The 16686-nt window shown below is 38.8% G+C and overlaps 1 protein-coding gene across 2 annotated transcripts in view; it reads left to right on the top strand.

Moving 5' to 3' along the window:
• CDS1 (CDP-diacylglycerol synthase 1) overlaps window positions 1–16686 on the top strand; it is a 57512-nt gene that overhangs the window by 23105 nt on the left and 17721 nt on the right. The window contains exons 3-7 of one of the 2 annotated variants that reach the window (XM_034772367.1): window positions 1494–1590; window positions 8372–8469; window positions 8667–8806; window positions 10958–11016; window positions 16504–16586. In XM_034772367.1, the coding sequence (XP_034628258.1) occupies window positions 1494–1590; window positions 8372–8469; window positions 8667–8806; window positions 10958–11016; window positions 16504–16586 (477 nt within the window). The remainder of the gene's footprint in view (window positions 1–1493; window positions 1591–8371; window positions 8470–8666; window positions 8807–10957; window positions 11017–16503; window positions 16587–16686) is intronic. The other variant, XM_034772368.1, reaches the window with a different exon arrangement.

Genomic DNA, 16686 nt, shown 5'->3' with positions numbered 1-16686 from the left:
AAAAAAAAAAAAAAAAAATCTTTTTTCTCTCTTGTTAATAACAATCTCCATTTTACTTTGTAGAAAAAGAGAGTAGAATTTTTTTTTTTTTTTTTTTTTTTTTTTTTTTTTAATGTGCCTACACTGGGTAAATAGTCAGGTTTTTTTGGTTTAACCTGTACAGCCAGTTTCCCCTATTTTTCCTGTGGGTTTTTCATACCATAAGGAAAAGACAAATGCACTGGAAAATAGGACTATAAAACCACAGTTTTTTACAGGGATACTAGAGAGTAGGTATAGTATTGGAAACTTTAACTCATTGTTAAAAATAGGCTGGATTTTAGGTTGACCGTAGTCCTTTAAAAATAAATTGGAGCCTGTTTTAAGAGTAAACAAAACATGAATTTTTAATGAGTGTCCTACAACTATCTACCATGTATACTTGTTCATAAACTGAATATTTTTGGTAAAAAAGTGACGCATCAAAGAGCGGGGGTCGGCTTATAAAGGGGTCTACACCAAAATGTGATGATTTTAAACTCTATGGAATCATTGAATTGAATATCTAATACATTGTCGTTTTGTTTACCTGGAGCGTCTGCAGGCACGGAGCCCCTCAGCTCCCTGTGGCTGCGGTTTGCCGTTCCCAGCCAATGGGAGCTGCAGGAAGTGGCGTGCCACTTCCCGCAGCTCCCATTGGCTGGGAATGGCAAACTGCGGACACTGGGAGCTGAGGGGCTCAGTGCCTGTGAATGCTCCAGGTAAACAAAACGTCCGGGCCCGCTAGCGGCTTACCCATATGGGCCAGGAGCCAAAGTTTGCCAACCCCTGAAATATAGGGTCGGCTTATGAAAGGGTCTTACAGTTTTTTGCTATTTTTACCTAACCGTCTTGCAGGGTTGGCTTATAAACGAATGGGCTAATGAACGAGTATATATGGTAGTTTTTAAATCCAGTTGCTGAACAATTGTATGAAAAGCAATCTTGATTTTTTTTTTCTTAGACCAGTCCGTTTGAATCCCCTTTAAGAAAAGAATCTTAGCATATAAACATTTTTCTCCAAACCTAACAGCAGCTTTCCCCTTATGGACCAGATTGTGGCCAGATCCAGTATGGATGTGCAATAGGAGAAGGGTAGAAATAGCCTATCCCATCTCCTCCCACATGCATATATGTCAGGGCTGATACTGCAGTCCTAGTGCTCAGATGAGCACAGGGTTGCTCCCTACTAGTGCATCTGTGTGTGGTGCTAGCCACTCCACAAAAGGGACAGGGTTATTACCTTGGGTTCCTTCTACATCACCCAACAAGAGCTGGCTTCTGCGAAGAGGAGCATATGCTGCACCACTTCAAAGCTTGTAGCAATAAGCATGCTACCCATGTTGCCACAATTTGTAAATTGCCTTGTTAAATGTTCAGTTACTAAATGAAATACTATAAATAGTATCTATTACTATGGAGAGACTGTTAACTGTACTGTTTTCTTTAATTGTCCTAATATGTTTTCTTTGTAGATGGAAAAACTGGTGGATTCGTGGAATTTTAACATTAGCTATGATATCGTTATTTTTCCTGATCATATATCTTGGATCATTTATGCTGATGCTGCTTGTAAGTTTTTTCTAAACACATTTTCCTGTGTCAGGAATGAATATGAAGGCAAATTATATAGAACTTTTAAATTGGTGAGCAATTTACCTTGTATTTAAGTGAATTAGTACTTGTGAAAGGTACAGGATTAACATTCACACATGGCTTTTAGGGGCTGCTGGCTTTGTTGGTACTTTTATGTACTGTACATTTCAAGACTTCTTTTATTTATCCTTTTTGCTGTAGAGATCCTTGAAAATGGGACTGAAACTATTACAGTAAATTTCCACTTCTAAAATTTATAGATCATTCTCAGCCCTCCTTTGACATGATTTGATTTCCCATCTTTCCATACATAGTGGCCTGATTTTCAGCAGTCATTGGATGTCCTATACTAAGCTTGCCAGAGCTGACAACCCTAAAGAAAACATTAACTTTGAAATCTGACTTTAATGAACTGATTTTTGTTCCTTGACACTGTCTCAGCTAGGGTAGTTCAAAAAAGTATTTATCTGGTTCATTTTTTTTCTGTGAAGTGCTAAAATAATTAGATTTGTGGAAATATGTTTAACATCTCTTTTTAGGGAGTCATAATTAATAAACTGTTGGTTCAATTCACTTCAGATTTTCTAGAAAAAGTTCACTGTTGCCTCAGACGTAACATACTTTAGGTTATAGGGAGATCAATATCAGGATTATAACAAACTCACTTGCAACTTTATTTATGGTGAGACTGCCATTGCTCCATATGCAGAGCATATTTTAAGTTGTGTGCAAACAGGTAGGATTAAGGATGAGCCTTCAACCTAAATTAGGTATTTCTGACTTCTCCGAGTTTTAACCTTATACCTGCACTAACACATTTTTTTCTCCTTATAGAATATATACAATGGGTATAATCAATGGATTGTATATTCATGCAGTTTTTGAAATAATTTTTTGTAGAGAGCTATATTCTTGACCTGAATTAAGGCTGAGTTTTTGCTTCCTTAGCAGTGCAAATAGTCATACTAGCCATTCTAAAAGTTGCATTTGTGATTACCCTTTCTACGCTTTGTAAGGGATGTGCTGATGGCAAAGTGCGGATCCTGGACTGTTACAGTAGTTTCAGTGGGTGGCTGTGGCTGGCATTGTTTAACGCAGCTCCCCTAGTTTGTTCTAAATTATGCCGGGAGACATTTTGGCCCCAGGTCAGAGAAGTGAGAAGGTGGATTAAAATCACCTTTCCTCTTCGCTCTCCTCAACTGCACCAAGTTTGGACTTGGCTCAGCTGAGAGAGAATCCAACTGATAATGTTTTTCTCATCTCCCTTTGTATCATGCCCTCAGTCTGTTGCTGTTTTAACCATTCATATTATATTTCTTCCTGTCCTTCTTTTCTCTTGTAGGCATCCAGCATCTTTTTAATTGTTGTGCATAATATATTTTTAGAATAGATTTTACATTCTCTTTCACCTTAGAGTGTCTTCTGCCCACCACTCCCTTTCATTTATTTTATGTCAGACATCCCTGAAATATTCTACTATGGCTGCAAGAGCTGCTGTAAGTGCATCTGGACAATATCACTGTCACTTATAAACAGTTGTTAGTAGTTTGGAGAGGACCTTGACAGCTGTGTATGAAAGGTTAGATATTCAAAGATGCTACCTGAAATCAAGGTCTGATTCACCAGCAAGTGGTATCTCTCCATTTCTTGAGATTTTAAGTCTTATCTGTTGAGAACTGTGCCCCCAGTTTAGTCCTCCTCTCAAAGCTGCCTTATTGTAAGGTTAAGTTTTGTCAACTATTCTTCAGGAAACATGTAACAATGTCCATGGGTCATCTTTAACCCAGTACATTGGGGTCTAAAAGCATCGGCCCCTACAGCTTGAGCTAAAGGAACAGACCCATTAGCTTGCAGGCAATAGCAGTCTCAAACTTTTATATGTGGTACAGCTACTGAAGGTCTGCTAAGGGCACCAATGAGCCAGACTGTTGGCATGTGTCAAGTAAGTATCTTTAGAAACTGAAGGAAGCTTTGATATCTCAGTGCAATTTCAGTTATTTGCATGTAGAAATTTCTTTTTCATACCATGATTACTTAGAGTTCTAAAGGATTTGTATGTTGAGAGTGTCTGAAACATTCTTCATAATGAACTACTTTAGATCAACATGTGGGATTTTCAGGCTCAGAGTTGGCTTACCTTAGCTTCTATTGAAAAATCAGAGATTTACTTGGGAAGTCACGTAGGTAACTGTGGCTGAGTAGGGTTGACACACTAGGAGAATGTACAATATGTATTTGAGAGTCTTTCTGAGGAGGTGGGTGAGATTTTGATGTATGCAGATATATAGTTTTACATTGTATTTTGGGTTTGGGGTTGTTGTTTTTTTTAATTATTGTCCCTTAGCAACCCTAACTGGTTTTCAGTGTGTCTGAATATCATTTTACTTGGAAGCTTGCTTTTCTTGTGTTAGTAACTTTTTTCTAACAACTGTTAGTTGCCAAACTTTATAAAATGCAGACGGCATTGGATCAGTTTTTAAGACAAGGTGATTAAGTTAGTGTTTTCACTGATCTCTTACTTCCAATATCTTTCTCTTCTCCATTATCATTCAGGTAAAACTTTGCTCCGTGTACTGATGAACCTTTTTGTTTCTCTACACACTCACCCATTATCTATTGATGCAGGTCATAGAGTTGTCCCTCATGGCATTTTTTTTCCTCTTTGTACAGCATTGTACAATTGGTTAGGTGTGTGATGGGTTTTCACTTTCTTTTGAAGCATCAGGTGTGGGGCCTCCTGAGAGAGTTCTTTATATAGGCATGGCATGCCTGTGTGCCTGTTATGACAGTCACCCCTAATATAAACAAATACATTTTACTCTAGCTTTGAAACATGCCTAGTCTTACTCAAAGTTGTATCAGTGTCCTATACAACTTTGCAATAAAGCAGTAGACACTGAGTGCTTCTTTTCTGTCTTATCAAACTCAATTTAGGTTGAGCAGTCATGCCACAAAACTCTTTGGAAAATGTCTTTCAAAACCCCCTCCTCTCACCACCAAAGCTGCAGTTTTCTTTTTCATCTTTTAGTAAGCCTGGAAAATAAAAAATAAAAGTTCCATGTATATCAGTAATGAATCCAAATATTGTAATGTTTTTGGTCAGAAGAAATTTTCTACTTTACAGTGGAAGAAAACAAGTAATGCTCAGTGGCTATCTATTAGTTTTTTTGGGGGGGTCCATGAGGAATGTGTTTTTTTGGAATGCGTAACAGAGCCTGGAGATGCATGCACTTGAAATCCTATACTATGGACTTTTGAAGAAATTAACCCGGGTGTTGGCACCACTGTATCCCAAGTATAGACAATGTTCCAGCAGTTTATGGCATTTTTAACACAGTGCAATTATCTGTGATCTGTTGAAAATCATCTTTAATTTACCTGATAGTAAAAATGGGTCTGGTTGCAGGAGCCTTATGTACTCTTACAGGCAAATGTTTAAAAGTGATATTTAATAGTTCAAATGACAACTTCCCTATGTAAATATTCAACTTTCAAATTATCTACAGTCTTTAATAGTATATATGTGTTTCAGTTTTTTAAATAAAATAAAATACATAAATAACTAAATAAATAATGGAGATATCCTGTCTCCTAGAACCGGAAGGGACCTTGAAAGGTCATCGCGTCCAGCCCTCTGCCTTCACTAGCAGGACCAAGTACTGATTTTTGCCCCAGATGGCTAAGTTGTCCCCTCAAGGATTGAACTTACAACCCTGGGTTTAGCAGGTCAATGCTCAAACCACTAAGCTATCCCTCCCCCCGATATGATACAAAAATTATTCATTAGAAAAAATTGGTAAATATAGCTTTTCCAACCTTGAGACATAATAGTCTGATACATCATTTTGAACAATTGAAATGGGGTAATAATTGTACCCATTAGTTCTTTTGAATTTGACCCTAAATAAATGTCTCTAGCTGCCCAGATAGGTCATGGGGGGATGAGGGGGGAAACCCTATTTTGAAACATCTACGGAAGGTGTGACATGTAGTGAGCCATTGGAATGCTTTTTTAATTACCGTATTTTCCGGCGTATAAGACGACTGGGCGTATAAGACGACCCCCAACTTTTCCAGTTAAAATATAGAGTTTGGGATATACTCGCCGTATAAGACTACCCCTCTTCCAATGCACACCAAAAAAAAATTAAAAAAACATCAGATTTGATTTCAATATGGTAATTTTAATTCAAATGCTTATGACATGCAGGTACTTAGCAGGAAAACTGACACTTATAAACATAAGGCTGTTTGTCATCAAACATGTAAACATAAAACAGTGCAAGTGGATTAAACTTTTCCTAATTCACTCTAAAGCCAATGGTAAGCGATGTACCTTACCGGCGATTGGCTGGTTGTTGTATACAAAGCCTGCTTGGATTGGTCAGCTCTCCCTGCCTGCCCAGCCCTCCCTGTCTCCAAGACTATCAGAGCGGTAGCGCAAACACGCCTCTTTCACCCATCTGGCCCGCCCTTGTATCCTATTACCTCCTTCTCTGCCTCTCAGATCTCGCACATGCGCGCCTGCGCCGCTTCACTGCAGTCCTCAGGAGCGAGATCTGAGAGGCAGAGAAGGAGGTATGGTAATAGGATACAAGGGCGGGCCAGACGGGTGAAAGAGGCGTGTTTTTCTGGGTACAGCGCCGCTCTATCTCTTTTTTCCATACCCCCGGCGTCCCGGACGCCTGCAGCTTGCTCCGCCCTTCACTTACACCTTCCCGGTGAGGCGCCCCCTCACCTCGTCATCGGGCAGGGATGCGGCCGTTTTTGAGCTCCCCCCACCATATGCGGCGACCGCAGATTCTTCAGTCCGGCTCAGAAGTTTCAGCACCCGCCCTATAAGGCGACACCCGGCGTATAAGACGACCCCCGACTTTTGAGAAGATTTTCCTGGGTTAAAAAGTAGTCTTATACGCCAGAAAATACAGTAGTATTCTCATATCCTATATTTACATCTTGTAGATACTGTTTTTCCTCTAGTTTCTAGGAAAGGGGATCTGTAAATGCTGTAATTCATTCTTTTAATGAATGGAGTTTCTTTCTTGTAATAACTACTTTGAGTATAGTAGTATCTTTGCATACGTGTTGATTTCTTCCTTTGAGTGTTCACGCCCTATGCTGGTAGGGTTGTAACAAGGAAGGAAAAATAACTGTTTGTTTTGCCACATGGTTTGGTATATTTACCTTTTGAGGCATGCATGACACAGCCTTAACTGTCAAGCCTTGAAGCAAAAAGTAACAGTATAAACTTAGTCCCATGTTACACGACACAACAGATGTTTCAAGGCTCAGATCTTTTGACAATATTATAAAGTATCTAGAGATACTACATTTGATTGACGACATATTCTAGCACCTGTTTTATAAAGAAAAATGGCTCATGCAGTGGAAAGACTGACAATTTTATTTCCAGCAGAGGAGGGAGAGAAATGTTTAAATCTTGACGGGGTTCTGAGGTAAAAAATTTACCTGCTTAGTAAGGCTTAAAGTGCATGGAGGGTTTGTGAGGACTGGTATCTAAATATTCAAAAGTTTAGAGGGACAACATTGAGGCTATACTGTGAAAAAGTAATATGTTAGTTAACATGTTTTAACTATCATTATGTTAAATACAATGTTAAATATGACAACAAATGTTAGCAATGACCAGCTAACACACTTTAAATGAGTGTTGTCCACACTAAGACATAATTGTTTAACGTTGTATTCATTAAAATGTCATATTTGTGTTATCAATTGATGCTTTTCCCAAGTGTAAACAAAGGTGTACGTTTACACATTCAGGAAGATAGCGTTGTAATGTTCTCTTGGTAGCCGGAAAATCCTAGAAATGTAGGGTATGTCTACACTGCACAAATGTCTACACGGCACACTTAGACTCTTTCCCTGGTTTTAGCCTTAGCCTCCCTGCTATCTACATAGAAAAAAAACTCTGATCTGGGTTTGGAGGTGCTTTAAGCCCAGGCTAGCTTATCTGATTGGGGTATGGGTTACAACCGGGATTCGCTTTAACTCTGGCTGGAACTCTCCTACTTTGCAATGAGTACACAGGCTAAATCACTGAAGTGCTGATAGTCCTCCAGTGTCTTCCTGCGATTCTTCCTATAGGACAGAGAAGGTCTCCTGCAACTGATGCAATTGACTGGGAAAAACAGTGACCCTAGGTCCCTCTGCATAAAGAAGATATGCCCCCAGACACACATGGGTGGATGCAGAGACAGTGAGGACACAGAAGTAACTCTGGTAGGGCTTTGCAATGGGGATGCTAGCATGTGAGCTAGGCTAACCCATGTTAACTGTGTAGTTTAGACACAGATGTCCAACTCCTGTTGCTCTTCAGTGGGAAATGGGCACCTAACTTTTCTCTGAGCCTTTGAAAATCTCTCCCTTAAATGCGAAATTAAATTTGGTTTAAAAAAGAAAAGGGGGGTTGAAAACCCTATTCATCAAGAAGGCTTCTTACTTGCCATTTGTGAGTGCATTTATCAAACCTTTTTCCTAAAAATGTTGATAGTCTCAGTAGGTTTCATGGTAAAACAACTAAAATCAGTCCCCAGTGTTTCATTGTATAGAATGCCTCAAATTTTTTATTTGTTGAAAACAGAATGTTTGTTTCATCCTGTAATCCCTTTTGAAATTATCCAAACTGCTTATGCAATGACTCTGCAACAGACATTTTTAATGCAGGTATTAATATCTGTTAGTGCCTTTAGAGAACTGTGCACTTAGATAATAATTCTTTCTATCTTAATTTCAGGTCTTGAGCATTCAAGTAAAGTGTTTCCATGAAATCATTACTATAGGCTACAGAGTCTATCATTCCTATGAATTACCATGGTTTAGAACCTTAAGCTGGTAAGTAACAAGCAAGAATTTCAATCAGTGGAAGTATTGAAATCTTGTTTGCATTTAATTTGCCAATTAGCATCTGGTTTTTTTGCCTCAGTTTGTACTTTTTGATGATTTTTCTTTTGTTGAAAGAATCTAACAGTACAGGAGAGAGATTTTAATAGTCCAGAAAAAATAACCAGTATCTGTTGTATATGTTATAGGTACTTTTTGTTGTGTGTGAACTATTTTTTCTATGGAGAGACAGTGGCAGATTACTTCGCTACGTTTGTTCAGAGAAGAGAGCAACTTCAATTCCTAATTCGCTACCATAGGTTTATATCTTTTACACTCTACTTGACAGGTGAGTTTTTGGGGAAACCATTCCCAATTCCATCAATGGTTAATGTATTCTTATTCAGTGGTGGTGTTCACATTTTTACATATTTGTTTGCACTTCAAAAGTTCATTTAATTTCCTGTAGCTTTCCTCACATTCCATTACTTTCTCTCCCCCTTGTTAAAGGAAACCAGGTGTCTGTATTTGTTTTGCCAATGAAAAATTGAACATAAAGCTTTGCATTCCATCAGATTTCAGGTGGTGGTTGCTGACTAAAAGGGGGTTGCTTAGAAAGCAGAAGATTGCGGGGGAGAGGGAATAAGGCTTCTCATGAATGAACATCTGTTATTACTGCTGGAGGTGTCCGATTACATGCTTTGTACTTTTTCCTGTTTGGCTAGCCAAGTCAAGGGTGATGTTTCTAAATACTGTGGGGGCATAGTGATAGTTGAAACAGTCTGAAGGGAGTGTGTGTTATGGCTCTTTAAGAACATAAATTGGGGTACGTCTTCACTTACCGGAGGGTCCGGTGGCAGGCAATCGATGTTCTGGGATCGATTTATCGCGTCTGGTTTAGACACGATGGATCGATCCCGGAAGTGCTCGCCGTCGATGCCGGTACTCCAGCTCGGCGAGAGGAGTACGCGGCATCGACGGGGGAGCCTCCCTGCCGCGTCTGGACCCGCGGTAAGTTCGGACTAAGGTACTTCAAATTCAGCTACGTTATTAACGTAGCTGAATTTGCGTACCTTAGTCCGAAGTGGGGGGGTTAGTGGGGACCAGGCGTTGGTTGAGAACACTTCTAGAACACCTAATACTGGCTGCGAAGGCAGGGTTCTGTTTTGACTTACATATCAACAGAATTTTCCAGTTGCAAAGTTGCTTGTGGAAAGGAAAGCCTTTGTCTTCTAATTTTGCTCTCAGTTAAGAGCATAGAAATTACAGTAATGGACCAGGCTAGTGATCCACCTAGTCCAGTAACCTGACTCCAACAGGGGCTAATACCAGATTTGTCTGAAAAACATGCAAGAAACTTGCCCCGAAGTGGGCAAGTATGGAATAACCTACCCACAGGAAGAACCATTTCTGAGTAGTTATTTGAAGTAAGGTGTATGAGTAGTTCAGATTATTACTTTCTATATGTATATATATATATATATATATATATATATATATATATATATATATTACCTTGCATTTGTCAACACTGAATTTTATCTGGCATTGTGTTGCCCATTAATCTGTTTGCTTTTTCTGAAGCACCACAGTCGCCTTTCACCTGAATTTATTTTGTCATCTACCTATTTTGCCATTTTACTGTTCCTCTTGTGTTTCATATATTTCATAAAAACACATTAAGCAATCTTGGACGTAACATAGAACCTTGTGGCACCTCACGGTTTAACCGTTTTCCAGGTTGAAAATTGACCCACTGTTACTCAGTAGTTTGTCTAAGTGACAGAACAATTATGGATCATGATTTTCATCCATGACTCCTTAATTTCTTTAATATCCTCAAGATGTGAGCTGTATGGGGACCACTAAAGTATCTTTGTGGGGAACTAAGGGCCCCTGAGCTCTGCCCAAACTCAGGTCATGCACAAGGCTGTCACGGTGGGAGGAAGAGGTACTGCCATTTCTCATACCAGCCAGGACCAGAGGGATATCGTTCCCCTGACCATCAAGCCAAATTCCTGTTCTCCACATCCCTTGGCCATGGGTTGGTGGTCGGGCTATGCTATAAATAAACAAAATACTATTTCTATTTGTTTCAAACAAATATAACACTGTCTCTTGGGCAAGGGACCTCAGACCTGGCATTCTTCTTTAAATTAGCGCTAATGAAGCGAACATCAGAATAAGATAGCTGTCACTTGTTTTGGAGGAGTTGATTTTAAAGGTAGTGTAAAATTAATGTATATGGTGACTGTTTTTTGCTGATAATTGAAAGTAACAAAGTAGACATGAAATAATTAATATTTTTATGCCAATGAAATTAAATCTCAATATATCATTTACTGGATATACAGAAATCCTTTAAGCTAAAAGCCTGATGGAAGAATAAGCCTCTTCACAGTAAACTAATTGTTGTATATCAAGGTTCTGTTTATCCAGTGTAATTAGAATATAAGATTGCACAATATGCAATTTTTTTTGTTTGTTTTTTGTTGTACAGGTTTCTGCATGTTTGTACTGAGCTTAGTGAAGAGACATTATCGTCTGCAGTTCTACATGGTGTGTATTAACCACTTCTTTATAGTCACTCACTTTGTCATAGAAATCATCAGCAATGTTAAAATGTCTGTCTTGTAGTATTGCATGAAAGTTAGAAATATTTAAAAACAAAACTTTGGCTAGTATACTCAGAATAATTGTTTGGAGCAACTATATTTGGGGTGGGGTTTGAGTTAAGGACCTTTCCATCTCTCTAACTTAATATTGTATTGCAACATATGGCCTCAGTGAATACAAGGCTGTAATTTGTGGTGAATTGTTGATATGAAGTTTGATTTATTCCCTTTCAGTGACAGATTTTTAAAGTTAAAAATGGGTTACTAATTAAAACATGGAAGTAGTACACTTTTATCCTTGGCTCCTAAGGCTGCGAGATACTTGGATTATAATGGAAGGCAATTCATGCAACTCCAGAAGCCTCTCTCAGTGTGCCTCTGGTCTAGTCAAAGGGTAGTGGTGCTATGGAGGAAGCTTAGCTCAATACGTTGGCTGGAAGATGGTTATTGTGACAATTAAAGGCGAGCTGGGAGTATGCTCTGCCAGACTAGATTGTCAATCACTTAAAAAAAAAAAATTGAACCTATGTTTTTATTTCCATCACTGAGTATCTGAGACTTCCACACAATAAACAATATCCAAAAGGCTGGTTTTAAAACCAAAATCAAACAATCCTCACAGAGCTGTTTAGATTATTTTCAAGAATGGTTTAATTCCATCTCTGTCAGACAGGGTAGCTTAGAAATAGCCTTTATAAAAGCCTGTCCTTATCTTCAAGGTACTCAGTGTTTTGGGTCCAGACTCCCTAAACAATTACAAAAAGTTCCTGGACTGCAGTCAGCAACTCTGGTCCTCCAGCACAATAGAACGTCTTCTGCAAGGGTAAAGCTCATAGGTACAGGAAACAGAGCTTTCTCTGGGGACGATCCCAGAATGGGGAATAAATTCCCACCTGATCAAAGAACCATCACAAACCTCACCGCTTTTCATTCTAAGTGCAAAGTGCACTCCTTCAAGAATACATATAATTTCACACTACTTTCCCCTAGGAAGAGGAAGGAAGAAAGAGCAACATGTGACAAATGATAGTCATATCACTTATGCCCCTCTGGAAAGTGTTCAGATGCTCTGGTGTTTAAGAACCTGACTAGAATGGAATTGGATATGTCTGGAAAGAGGAGTGTAGCATTTGTCTGTGGGAAGGAGCAATCTTAATTAGAGAGGGGAATATTTGCTCTTGGGCTGTATTCTGATAAAACAACAAGAGAGTAATAAAATTTTTACTGGATACCAAAGGGGGGAGAGATCATAGTTCTTGGGTGTGATGTTACTTGAGTGCTGTAATTTAGATGACTATCACACCCACAGATTATATTTTCCAAAGCTTCCAGTCACTTTGAAAGATCCCACCATCACTCACCCCAAAACACACGCTTGCTTGCTCTTTCTCACGAAAAAAACATTGAATGTTGAGCCCTTTAAGGAGGTACCATGGTTGCTGTCACAGGAGAATAGGAAATAGCATCTGGTAGGGGAAGCTGAAGAAAATCCCCACAAAAATACCTGTTTTTAAAAGTTGAATAGCCTGTTAGTCCTAGGTGTCTAGAGTGCATAACATTAAAAAGGCTTAATTGGTCAGCCCTGGCCTTTTCAATAAATAAAACTTTAAAGCAGCTGCTTTTGGTAAACTTGTCTTGAAATCTGTGTGGTAGGAGCATGTGTACTGATGCTACAAAATACATGCTAATATAATATACTAGTGGAAATGAATTACAGTGTGCTTAACAAAATGACATTATACTCTAAAAAGTAACACATTTCTCATTCTTACTAGTCCTAGCTTTAGAAACTTAGTTTCAGTAGTCTGTGATAAGAGAGCTGACAGTTTGTCATGAGATTTCCATGTCTATGTAACATGATACTTCCTCTAACTCAGGGCTTCTCAAACTGGGTGTCGTGAGGTTATTACAGGGGAGGGGGTCACCAGCTGTTATCCTCCACCCCTAAATACTCCTCCTCCTCCAGCATTTATAATAGTGTTTAAACATAAAAAATGTGTTTTTAATTTTGTAAGGGGGGATTGCATTCAGAGGCTTGCTGTGTGAAAGGGGTCAGCAATGCAAAAGTTTGAGAACCACTGCACTAACTCTTCATTGCCATTGTAATGTTGTAATCCTTAATTGTCTATTATATGTATATACAGAATATCACAGTATCATATTCTTTTTCATTCACGTTAAAATAAGTGTATCTAGTTGCAAATAGAAATGTGGACATTTTTCATATTTAGGCATTGCTATAAACCGTGCTGTATGAGATGATTGCTCTCAACTTTCAAATTCTCCTAAGTGCATGTCATAGGGCAGCCTCACCTGGGTGCCCTCCAGTGCCAGGCCATGGTATGACAGGCATGGATGCCTCAGTTTTCCCTTCAGAGACCCCAAAAATAGTCCTTAAGTATATGTAACCCTTTAAGGTTAATTACAAAAGTCCTGTATCAATAAATCATAAGAAAAGTCCCACAACCATAGTCCGGACAGTACATTAAGTAGATCCATAGAATTTCTCTGGGTAGAAATTCCATGCTTGAATAATAAGAGTATAGGAGTAGGAATATATTACCAACCACCTGGCCAGGATGGTGATGGTGACTGTGAAGTGCCCAAGGAGATTAAAGAGGCTTACAAAGACAGAATATACAATAATAATGGGCTATTTCAACTGTCCTTCTATTGTCACCTTGGAAGGGAATGCAGAAATAAAATTTGTAGACACATTAAATGACTGCTTCCTGGAATAGTCAGTCCTGGAACCTACAAGAGGCGAGGCAATTCTTGAGTTAATCCTACATGGAATGCAGTATCTGGTCCAAGAGATGAATATAACTGAGCCACTCAGTAATAGTAACCACAATATAATTAAATTTAACATCCTTGTAGGGGGATAAAATGTCAAAGAAACCCACCACAGTAGCATTTAACTTCAAATAAGGGAACTACACAAAAATGAGGAAGCTAGTTAAATGGAAATTAAAAAGAACAGCGAGAAGAGTGAAATGCCTGCAAACTGCATGGAAGTTATTTTAAAACACCATATTAAGGCTCAAACTAAATACTCCAATTAAAACCAAAAAATGCCACCATGGGTAAACAACTGAGTAAATGAAGCGGTTAGAGGCAAAAAGGCATTCTTTAAAAACTGGAAGTGAAATCCTAGTGAAGAAAATGGAAAGGTGCATAAACTCTGGAAAGTCAAAGGTAAAAGTATAATTAGGCAGACCAAAAAAGAATTTGAAGAGCAACTAGCAAGAGACACAAAAACTGACGACACTTTTTTTTTAAAGTAAATCAGAAGCCGGAAGCCTGTCAAACAATCAGTGGAGCCACTGGACAATTAAGGTGCTAAAGGAGTACTCAAGGAAGACAAGGCCATTGCAGAGAAACTAAATGAAATATTTGTATTGGTGTTCACTACAGAGGATGTGAGGGAGATTCCCATACCTAAGCCTTTCTTTTTGGGTGACAGGTCTTGAGGAACTGTCCCAGACTAAGGTGTCAGTAGAGGAGGTTGTGGAAGAAATTGCTAGATTAAACAGTAATAAATCACCAGGACCAGATGTATTCACTGAAGAGTTACGAAGGAACTCAAATATGAAATTGCAAAGCTACTAATTGTGGAATATACTCTATTGCTTAAATCAGCCCCGTATCAGATGACTGGAGGGTAGTTCATGTAATGCTGATTTTTAAAAAAGAGACCGTCCTGGCAATTAAACTTTAGTTACCAGGCCGATTGGTTGAAACGATAGTAAAGAACAGAATTATCACACGCACGATAAAGACAATATGGTGAGGAAGAGTCAACATGGTTTTTATAAAGGGAAATCATGCTTCACAATCTACCAGAATTCTTTGAGGGTGTCAACAAGCATGTGGGCAAGGGTGATTCAGTTGATATAATGTACTTAGACTTTCAGAAAGCCTTTGACAAGGTCCCTCACCAAAGGTTCTAAAGCATAGTAAGCAGTCATGGGATAAGAGGGAAGGGCCTCTCATGGATCAGTAATTGGTTAAAAGATAGGAAACAAAGGGTCAGAATAAATGATGAGTTTTCATAATGGAGAGTGTTAAATAGTGGGATTCCCAAAGGATCTTTACTGGAGCTAGTGCTGTTCAACATATTCATAAATGATCTGGAAAAAGGGGTGAACAATGAGCTGGCAAAGTTTGCAGACGGTACAAAATTACTCAAGATAGTTAAGTCCAGAGTTGACTGCAGAGAGTTAGAGAGGGATCTCATAAAACTGGGTGAGTGCACAACAAAATGGATGGTGAAATGTAGTGCTGATAAATGCAAAGTAGCGCACATAGGGAAAAATAATTATAACTATACATATAAAATGATGGGTTCTATATTCCCTTTACCACTCAAGAATGAGATTTTTGAGTCATTTGTGGATAGTTCTCTGAAGACATTATTCAGTGTGCAGTGGTGATCAAAAAGCTAATATAATGCTAGGAACCGTTAGGAAGGTGATAGATAATGAAATAGGAAATACCATAATGCCACTGTATAAATCTGTGGTATGCCTACACCTTGAATACTGCGTGCAGTTCTAGTTGCCCCATTTCAAAAAAGATATTTTGGAATTGGAAAAGGTACAGAGAAAGGCAGCAAAAATGGTTAGGGATGTGGAACAGCTTCCATACAAGGATAGATTTAAAAAGTCTGGGACGATTCAATCTAGAAGAGAGACAGCTAAGTGGCGTTTGGGATTGAGGTCTATAAAATTATAACTGGTGTGGAGAAAGTGAATAGGGAAGTGTTATTTACCCCTTCATGTAATACAAAAACGAGGAGTCACCCAATGAAATTAATAGGTAGCAGGGTTAAAACAAACAAAAGGAAGTACTTCACACAACGCACAGTTAACCTGTGGGACTCATTGCCAGGGGATGTTGTGAAGGCCAAAAGTTTAGGTTCAAAAAAGAATTAGATCAGTTCATGGAGGACCGGTCCATCAATGGCTGTTAGCCAAGATGATCAGGGACACAACCCCATGCTCTGGGTGCCCCTAAACCTCTGACTGCGGATGCTGGGATTGGACATAAGGGGATGAATCACTTAATAATTGCCATGTTTGCTCCCTCTGAAGCATCTGGCATTGGCCACTGCTGGAAGACAGGATACTGGGCTAGATGGACCATTAGTCTGACCCCGTATGGCCATTTTATGTTTCCATAAATCAAGTGTTTAAACTACAGGATGCAAAATTCTAGGTGCATGTTGTAGATAAATTTCAAGAGGCTTTCCATGATTGTGATTGCTGTGTTTCAGAAATTAATTTAAATTGTTATACATTGTGTGCATACATCTCTTGCATTGTCACTCAGCCTGGTCTTTCCTTTGAGCTTCTTTAGCTGAAATTCGGTCTTTAACTATGTGTATTGATCTGTGTTTTCACTAATTATGTTGTTGCACTGTTAACAGTTCGCATGGACTCATGTCACTTTGCTGATCACTGTAACTCAGTCTCATCTTGTCATCCAAAATCTGTTTGAAGGCATGATCTGGTAAGGGAACTGTAATAAGCAGACTTGTAATTTTATTGCATATGTATGTATTTCAGTTTGTGTAACTTAGGTCTTGTAAAAGCACTATTAGATGTCTTCA

This window comes from Trachemys scripta, chromosome 5 (assembly GCF_013100865.1).
Source record: "Trachemys scripta elegans isolate TJP31775 chromosome 5, CAS_Tse_1.0, whole genome shotgun sequence".
Lineage (NCBI taxonomy): Eukaryota > Metazoa > Chordata > Testudines > Emydidae > Trachemys > Trachemys scripta.
The sequence above is the reverse complement of the archived record's forward strand: the minus strand, read 5'-3'. Positions and strand labels throughout refer to the sequence as shown.